This window comes from Phaseolus vulgaris, chromosome 10 (genome assembly GCF_000499845.2).
Source record: "Phaseolus vulgaris cultivar G19833 chromosome 10, P. vulgaris v2.0, whole genome shotgun sequence".
In the NCBI taxonomy this organism is placed as follows: Eukaryota; Viridiplantae; Streptophyta; class Magnoliopsida; order Fabales; family Fabaceae; genus Phaseolus; species Phaseolus vulgaris.
Window position 1 is genome coordinate 30,292,760 of NC_023750.2, and position 9,372 is coordinate 30,302,131.

General features: G+C 52.5%; 2 protein-coding genes across 2 annotated transcripts; both read right to left on the reverse strand.

Moving 5' to 3' along the window:
• Window positions 1–3,049: 3,049 nt before the first annotated feature.
• On the reverse strand, window positions 3,050–4,866 carry LOC137817881 (uncharacterized). Its single transcript, XM_068621107.1, has 2 exons — window positions 4,702–4,866; window positions 3,050–4,498 (listed from the first exon to the last, which is right to left on the reverse strand). The coding sequence occupies exons 1-2, from the start codon at window positions 4,864–4,866 to the stop codon at window positions 3,050–3,052; spliced, it is 1,614 nt and encodes a 537-aa protein (XP_068477208.1).
• Window positions 4,867–6,535: 1,669 nt separating this feature from the next.
• Window positions 6,536–7,315, reverse strand: LOC137817882 (uncharacterized). Its single transcript, XM_068621108.1, has one exon. The coding sequence runs from the start codon at window positions 7,313–7,315 to the stop codon at window positions 6,536–6,538; it is 780 nt and encodes a 259-aa protein (XP_068477209.1).
• Between the last annotated feature and the right edge of the window lie 2,057 nt (window positions 7,316–9,372).

The following is a 9,372-nucleotide window of genomic DNA, read 5'->3' on the forward strand; positions in this document are numbered from 1 at the left end:
TGCTCGCTGAGTACTCAAGCTTAACTTCCCTAAAGGATTGGAGGGACCACGTAGGCGACCCAAGCGTCTACCAGTTCAACGCCTTTGCCAGGAGGCACGACGCATACATTTCTGTGCGCCCCTGCAACCCAGGCGAGCCTGTTTGTGTGGACGATAGGTCGAACAACGGGGTGCCCTTTTTCTTCTTTTACCAAACTGTGTTCAAACGCATTGGAATGCGTTTGCCTTTCTCGGGGTTCGAGAGGGAGCTCCTGACTGAGATCAATGTCGCCCCAGCCCAGCTGCATCCCAATAGCTGGGCGTTCGTCAAGGCGTTCGGCATCTTGTGCGGGTACTTCGGTCAACCCCCCTCCGTGGACATCTTCCTACATTTCTTCGAGGTCAAGAAACAAGGGAAGAGCCTCTGGGTGAGCTTCAGTGGCATTGTTGGGCGAATCCTTGTTTCAACAGTCTTATAAAGGGTGGAGGGGTAAATTCTTCAGGGTGGGTTGCAACGAGCACGACCACACTGCGCTAGATGGTTTCCCTTTGTACTGGGTGAAGGAAGTGAAGCTGACCAAGCCCAAGACATTGGATGAACTACCCTCGACTGATCGAGAGGTTTGCCAAATTTTGGCTAGCGTGGGGGTCCTTGATACTGCTGAACTGATAGCTCGTGAATACGATGCTGAGGCCCTCACCAGATACATTAGTATGGGAATCACCCCTACTTATTTTCCTTGATTTCTGCTTCTGCTAAATTTCACTCTTACTTGCACATGAGTTGTATGCTTGCTTCATGCCACTGCTTAGCTTGTGCCTGACCTTTGCTCTGTTTGCTTTCTTGGTGTAGATTCCAAGATGGATAAGAACAAAAGGCTGTGGCTTGTCCAAGCTTTGAAAGCCAAGGGCGACACTTCGTCCAAGGGAGCTGGGGACTCCACACGCCCAACCTCTGAACTTGCTCCTCCTACTTCTCCAACATCCCTCTCCCAGAACCTTTCTAATGCACCTGCCTCTCCTCCTCCTATTGAAGTTGTGCCCCTCACCATGGTTGGGACTGCTACCACACCAGCCCCCTATACAAGGGCAAAGGGGTGGTGGTGGTTCCATCTGAGGACGACGAGGATACTGAGGACGAGCAAGTCTTCAAAAGGAGGAGGACCAACAAGGTCGTCGCCTCCCCTTCCTCCTCCATCCAGGATGCCGAGTCTTTGAGGGAGCGCCCTCCAAGCGCCACATCACCGCCCCATCAAATGGTCTTAGAGGGTAGGGTCGAGTCTGAACCTCCTCAAACCACTCCTACACCAGTCCCAAAGCTTCCACAACCAGTCCAAGAATTGCTGAGGGGTTACCTTCACAGGGTGTCTCCAGGGGGCCAATCAGAGGAGGTTAAGAAGGAGGGTGTGAACTACTACCTTGGTGCCTTTCTTGCCTGTGCCAACTCTTGGCGTGATCAGGCCAGGGCCAAGGCTAGTGAGATTTCTGCACTTCAAGCTCTTGAAAAAGAGTGTGCCTCCCTGAAGGAGGAGAAACGTCGTTGGAAGCGCTAAGAGGAGGCCTACAAGAACTCCTCGAAGGAGGCTCAGAAGGCCAAAGACGCCGCCAACAAGAGACTACACGAAGCTGGGCAAACCTACACCGAACTCTTGGGGCAGGTTGTTCCTCTTCGTGTGGAAATTGCGGAGCTCAAAGATACGGCCAAGACCACTGAAGCCAAGATGAAGAAACTCAAGGATCACTGTGTTGACCGCGAGGTGAAGCTGGGCGCAACTGAGGCAGCGCTTGAGGCTAAGACTAAGGCCTTTGACCTGCTTGAGGCTAAGGTTAAGGCCTTTGACTTGCTTGAAGCCGAGCTGCAGGCGGAGTTGGTGAAAGCTTTCTCCTTTATGGCGTGTATCTGCACCAAGTGACCTGGTTCTCCACTGCTCCAAAACTTCTTACTGCCTGATGTCCACGCTCGAAGGAGGCGCCCCCCGCCACTTCCTTGGGCTGAGGAGGGGTAGCCGTTCTCGCCTGAGGAGGGGGCGTCCCGAAGGAATTTGTTAACCCCTGCTCAGGAACTAGACGCCCGAATTTTCCGTTCTCGCCTGAGGAGGGGGCGTCCCGAAGGAATCTGTTAGCCCCTGCTCAGGGACTAGACGCCCAAATTTTAACTATGTTATGCGTACCTTTCAAACTTGACGTCCACACCCAAAGGGTGCGCTCCTGCCACTCCTTTGGGGTGTCTGCGCGTCTAAGTTGGTTCGCGCGCTTGGTTCCCACGCCCAGAGGAGACATCCGCGTCCTTCCTGCTGAGGTGTCTACACACCATGGTGGCGGATTCGCTCTCGATGAACCGTGCCTTTGTTTTTTAACGCTTCTTTACATTGTGAGAAAGAAAAACTGACACAATGTATACTTGAACTCATTCTTTTATTTGGGTAACCTCATTAAAAAACCCTCGAAAGGGAAAAAGAGTGTCCCCTTTAAAACTGTGTTCTACATTAGCTGCGTTTAATTTCAAATTAGCTGCGTTCCAGGTGCGTGGAATGGGGCCTCCTTCCAGAGTTTCGAGACTGTAAGATCCGTTTCCTTTAGCCTCGGTTACTCTAAAGGGCCCGGTCCATTTGGGCGGCAACTTGTTCTCCAACTCATATGGATGACGAGATCCGCTACCTGGAACTGGCGAGGCCTCACCTTGGAGCTGTACTGGCGCTCCACCCTTCTCTTCACTACCTCAGCCTTTATTCTCGCCTCCTTCCTGGCCTCTTCCAACAGGTCCAAATTCACCCTCCTTTCCTCGTTGGACTCCTCTGCCACAAAGTTCTAGAAACGTGGTGAGCTATCATGAATCTCCACCAGGATCATTGCGTCCGATCCGTACACAAGGTTGAAAGGAGTCTCCATGGTGGAGGTCTGGGGCGTGGTGTGATAAGACCACACTATCCTGGGTTCCTCCTCTGCCCAGAGTCCCTTGGCTTTCTCGAGCCTCCTCTTCAATCCTCTCAGCAAGATTCTATTCGCAGACTCCACCTGTCCGTTCGTCTGGGGGGTGCTCGACTGATGCGAACACCTATTTGATGCCTAACTATGCACATAACTTCCCCAATTGCTGGCTCGCGAATTGAGTACCGTTATCCGAGACCAGACGCCTTGGCACCTCGAACCGGCACACAATGTTTTTCCAAACAAAGTGTTGTACCTTATGTGCAGTAATTTGTGCGACTGGTTCTACTTCTATCCACTTTGTGAAGTACTCGATGGCTACGATCAAGTACTTCATCTGCCTTATAGCCAGTGGGAAAGACCCCAGAATGTCGATTCCCCATGTGTGGAAAGGCCACGAGCTGTAAATTGACCTCAACTCCTCTGGTGGCGCCTTGTGCCAATCAGCATGCATTTGGCACTGCTTGCATCGCTGGGCGTACCCTACGCAATCTTGCCTCACAGTTGGCCAATAAAAGCCTGCACGTACCTCCTTGGATGCTAACGATCTCCCCCCCACGTGGCTTCCACAAATTCCTTTGTGGAGTTCAGACATTATCCTAGTACATTCATCTCCACTTACGCACGTCAAGATTGGGTGTGTAAACCCATGCCTGAACAACGTCCCGTCCACCAGGGTATACCTTGCGGCATTTCTTCTCACCTTCTTGCCCTCTTCTGGCTCCGTTGGGAGGATCCCATCTGCGAGGTAGCATCTGTAGGGAGTCATCCACGTGTCTCCTTCTTCCAGGGCACACACTTGCATGAAATCCCCTTTTGAGGGCGAATCCGCATAAACACTTACGCTAGGAGCTCTCGCTGTCTCCTGAGTCAAAGACCGATGCCTCTCTGGCCTTCCCTTGGACGCGCTGACCTGGAGGACGTCCACTCTGTTATCTGCTACATACTTTCGCGACGCCTTGAGGGTCTCTTGGATGACCGTCCTCGTCCTTCCCCTCTTGCCTGAGCTGGCTAGCTTGGCGAGCAGGTCAGCACGGGCATTCTGCTCTCTCGGGACGTGCACCAATTCAAACGTCGCGAAAGCCCCCTTTAGCACTTGAATGTACCTTAAATACGCAGCCATCTGCAGGTCTTTCGCTTGATATTCCCCCGTCACATGCCCCGTGACCAACAACGAGTCACTCTTTGCCAAGAGGCTTCGTGCTCCCATCTCCTTGGCTAAGAGCATTCCGGCAATCAAAGCTTTGTACTCTGTCTGGTTATTGCTTGCCTTGAAGGCGAACCACTGGGCTTGCTCAATCAACACCCCGTTGGGCCCTTCCAAGACTATCCCGGCGCCACTTCCCCGTTGATTGGAGGATCCATTCACCGAAAGCATCCACGGTGAATCTAGCTTCACTTCCTGGGGGCGCCTCCCGGTGAGAACTCTGCAACGAAGTCTGCATAAACCTGTCCTTTGATGGATACCCTGGGCTCGTATACTATATCGAACTCTGACAACTCCACCGCCCAGCGAACCATCCTCCCAGCGACATCTGGCTTCTGCAACACCTTCTGGATCGGGAGGTCCGTCATCACCACCACCGTAAAACTATGGAAATAGTGACGGAGCCTCTGGGCTGAAAGCACCACTGCCAGGGCCGCCTTTTCCAGTGCTTGATATCTCGTCTCCGGGCCCTGCAAGGCCTTGCTCACAAAATATATAGGCCTCTGCACCTAATCCTGCTCTTGAACTAGCACAGAGCTGATGGCCCACTCCGTCACTGCGAAGTACAAACGGAGGGGCTCACCTACCCGCGACTTGCACAGCACGGGAGGCGTCGCTAGGTATCCCTTCTGCTTGAGAAAAGCTGTCTCGCATTCTTCTGTCCACACGAAGCGACTGTTCCTGTTCAGGCACTGAAAATATGGGTGGCCTTTATCTCCACCAGCAGATACGAACCTTGACAGGGCCGCCATGCGCCCTGTTAACTGCTGCACTTCCTTTACTGAGGCTGGGCTTCGCATGGCAATGATTGTTGCACACTTGTCGGGGCTCGCCTCTATTCCCCGCTCAGTGAGCATGAATCCTAAGAACTTTCTTGCCTCGACCCCGAAAACGCACTTCTCCGGGTTCAGCTTGAGGCGGTGCGAGAATCCTATCCATCAGTCTCTGGTAGGTGACGCCTGCGATCTTCAGCCCAAACGGCATAACCTTGTAGCAGTAGCTACATGTCTCGGTGATGAACAATGTTTTGCTCTCATCACGTGGATGCCTCTTGATCTGATTGTACCCCGATAATGCATCCAAGAAGCTCAGCATCTTGCAGCCCGAGGCGCTGTCCACCAACGTGTCGATGCTGGGTAGTGGATATGAATCTTTGGGGCACGCCTTGTTTAAGTCTGTGAAGTCGACACACATTCTCCACTTCCCATTCGCCTTCTTCACTTAGACGACGTTAGCCAGCCACTGTACTGGATTTCCCTGATGTGTTCGGCGCTTAACAACTTATTCGTTTCTTCCTTCACAATGAGGCGCCTCTCTTCGTTGAACTTCCTCCTCCTCTGTCGTACAGGGCGAACCTTGGAGTCCATGGTGAGATGGTGGCACAAAAAATCTGGGTCGATGCCTGGCATGTTCGAGGCGGACCATGCGAATGCATCCAGGTGGCGCGAGATTACCACTGCCACTTCGTCCTGCTCTTCTTGACTCAGCAGTCGCACCAACTTGAAGATCTTACCACCAATCTGCCTCTTAACGAGACTCACTTCTGCGGCCTTCTCTTCGAGACGTCGACTCGTCTGTCGCTTCCTCTGCAGACGAAGCCTCCTCGGATGCTTCCTCCATGGGCGAGGCTTCCTCGGATACTTCTTCTAAGGGTGCGGCATCCCTGGGCGTTTCCACCGTGGGTACAGCCTCGACAGGCGTCTCCCCCGCGGGAATCGCATCCTCTAGAGACTGTACCTCCATAGGCGTATCTGAAATGGGCAGGCGTTCCATCACCATGATCACTCCCCTTTTTGTTTTTAGGCTATTCTCGTAGCATTTTCGGGCCTCCTCCTGATCTGACTTGATCACGATCACCCGACCACTAAGATCTGGCAACTTCATCTTCATGTGGCGTGTGGAGGCCACTGCCCTTAGCCTATTCAGAGCAGGCCTTCTCAACAAAATGTTGTAGGTTGAATTGGCGTTCACGACTAGGTATCGGATGCTCTCGATACGTGACGTCGTTCCATCTGTAAACGTCGTCCTTAGCTCCAGGTAGCCACGTACCTCCACTTAGTCCCCTGCGAACCCATACAAATATCCAGTGTATGGCCTTAGCAGGTCAGGGGACAGCTGCAGCTTGTTAAAGGTGGACCAGAACATTACATCTGCGGAACTGCCCTGGTCCACGAGAACTCGGTGCACCCTCCTCCCAGCGGTGACGACCGAAATGACCACGGGGTCATGATCATGTGGGACGACATCACGTAGGTCAGCCTTGGTAAACACAAGGTCTGACTCCCACGGGTCATCCAAACCTTCTTCAGCTACTGAATTAACTGATCGCACATACCTCTTGCGCTAAGAGGCAGTGCATCCTCCTCCCAAGAAGCCACCAGAGATGGTGTGCACTTCTCCGTGGATCGGCATCTCATGTGCTTAATCCTCCTCTGGTACTGCCAGGGTCGCAACCGTAGAAGACCCGGCCAGATAATCCTTCAAAAATCCATTCTTCACCAGCTCGTCCAACTGATGGCCCCGCGCCAAGCACTTGTTGATGTGATGTCCAAACGCCTGGTGGAACTCGCACCATCCGTCCTTGTGAGGTCCCAACACTTTTTCAGTCTTTACTGGGGGCCTCAGCCTATCTGCAATGTTAGGCACGGCGATAAGATCTTTCAACTCTACCACGAAATTGTGCCTCAACGGCCTATTCCCCTCTGCTCGCCCCCTAGCCTGGGGCCTCCTCACCTCGTATGGGCGCTTCCTGTCCTGACTCTTCCTTCCAGTCGCGGCCTCGTTCACCCTAGTGGGTTGTGCACGCGACGACGTTCTTAGGCGTGTGGGTGCAACGCTTGTGCGCTTCTCGCACACCTCGCCCTCAGTGGCGATGTGCTCCACAGCGCAACGCCTAATCTTAGCAAAAGTTCGGGGGCGGCTTCGGATGATTGACTCACAAAAAGGTCCAGGGCACATTCCCTTCCTGAACACGTAGACGATCATAGGCTCCTCCGTGGTGCCAACCTTTACCACCTGCGCCCCGAAGCGATTGATGTATTCTTTCAAGGTTTCGCTTTGATACTGCTTTACGTCGAATAAATCGTACGATACCGGTGGCGGAGCCCTGTTCGCTATGTACTGTTCGCGAAACAGCTGTGAGAGCTGTGCGAAGGACGTGATGTGGCCGTCTGGGAGGCTGATGAACCAGTCCATGGCCATTCCAGTCAGCGTGCTCATGAAGAGCTTGCACCTTACGGCGTCGAAGCCGCCTACCAGCATCATCTACATGTGGAACGTAGTGAGATGCGCCTCGGGATCCTCCATTCCCGTGAACGTCACCTTAGGACCTACGAACGTGTGAGGGATCACCGCATCCATGATCGACTGTGAGAATGATGTGGAGAACTACCTCGGTGGTGTGAAATATTCACGATCATCTGCTTCACGTAGCCCTGAGTGGTTGCGCAACCCGCGGCGCAACTCCTTATTCGTGCGACACAACTCTTCATTCCTCGCTTGTGACGCCGCGAGATCCGCCTGCATGCGCTCTTGCTCAACCTTTGATGCCGCCATCGCCTCTTGCAGGCCTTGCATCATATCCATGACCTGCTGCATGGTCCTGTCACCGCTCTCAGCGCGCGTCGAACTTTGCCTTGTTGTCCTCATTTCTTGCAGTTTCTTGGAAATCTTCGAGCTGTAACGGTGGTTCTGGACAAATCTTTCGGTGAAAACGAATGGAATGAAGAACGAACGGTAGAAACTCAAGAAAACTGAAGAACGAACGGTTGAAACTGATCAAGACCAAAAGAAACGGTGGAAACTGAACTGATCTGAAGAAACAATCGGTGAAAACTGAGGTGAACCACGAGCAAACCATGAGCAACGGTGGAATTGAGCAAACTTCAAACAAACCACGAACTCTCGGTGGGAATGCGCAAACTTCCACGATGAACGGTGAACTAAACCAAACTTCAACAAAGAACAACGAAAACTTGAACTGGACCAAAAGCAATCGGTGAAAACTGCGTACGCTTCACAATAAACGGTGGATCTTGCAAGATTATTGAAAAAATCTCTCGAAAACTGCTGCTGAACCTCTGAACACTTGCGGTGGGACTGATGTTTTTGATCGGCCCCACGGTGGTCGCCAAATGTTCCTGCCGCTTGACCAGAGCGTGCTTCGTGCGTAACTATGACCTGCGTAACAAGGACACCTTCGTCTTGGTTCCAGATCTTCACCCTACACCGCCGTGAGTACCTGAAACAGAGAGAACAAAGGGCGCCCTCGCGGCCGTTTGCACTCCGACGATAAAGTCAGTAAGCAGAAAACACCAAACACCTCCGTATCGGAGCACCCTAACTGTGATGCTTTGAAGGTGCGTAACTGAATTGTAACTAACTTTCCTCTCTCTCCAATCACCCGTGCGTACAGTGAGTAAGCATGCAAATGATTAGAGTGTGTGTGTAAACGTACCTCACTAAGCTTTCCGAAAAGCTTAAATACCTTGGGTTTCAGTGCTTACTGCCACGTGGCCTTTCTGAGTTAAGCGCAACTCCACGTGGAAGGCCTTACGACATTGTAACCCCACTTAGGGAAATTCCAGTGTGTAAGTCTTCCTTCCTCGAAGTGCATCTGGCGCAAGGGGTGACTATTTGGGTGCCAACTCATGTGCCCCAACCTCTAATCACTCGCCCCGGGGAGTGTATCTGCCTTCCTCTGGCACCATGCACGTGGATTACCCCTGGGGCGTGGCCCTCTCCCGGGTCGTATCTGTCCCAGGGACTCTCGAGAGGTGGCGTGGGTACTTCACGAGTCAGGTTACTCCCTACTGGGAATATGGCCTTGAAGCCACCTTTCTCCTCTTTTTATTACTTGTTCTGAGGTACCGAGGCCCGAGGCCTCCTCGCCCGTACTGTGGCTTCTTACTGTGTCGTCCCCTCCACGGTCTTCCCTACCCGTGGGTATCGAGGGTGGCACCATCGACGCCTGAATCTGGCGACGCCCACACCTGGCGACTCCCAAAGCGGTCAAATCTGACTCTCCTCCTTAGAGCCCCCCTTGGTGGGTCCCGCCATATGTTTGACCTTGACTTTGGTCAACGCCCGGAGATGGGTCGGTACAAAAACCTCTAAGTGTTAAACAACCGGTTGAATCAAAATTTCAACAGGTTAATTTTCCACTTTCTTTAGAAAACATCTTTTTTAAAAGAACTTGAATCAAGCAACCTTGGTTCATAACTATGAGTGGATTAACAAATTCAAACTACAAAAAACAC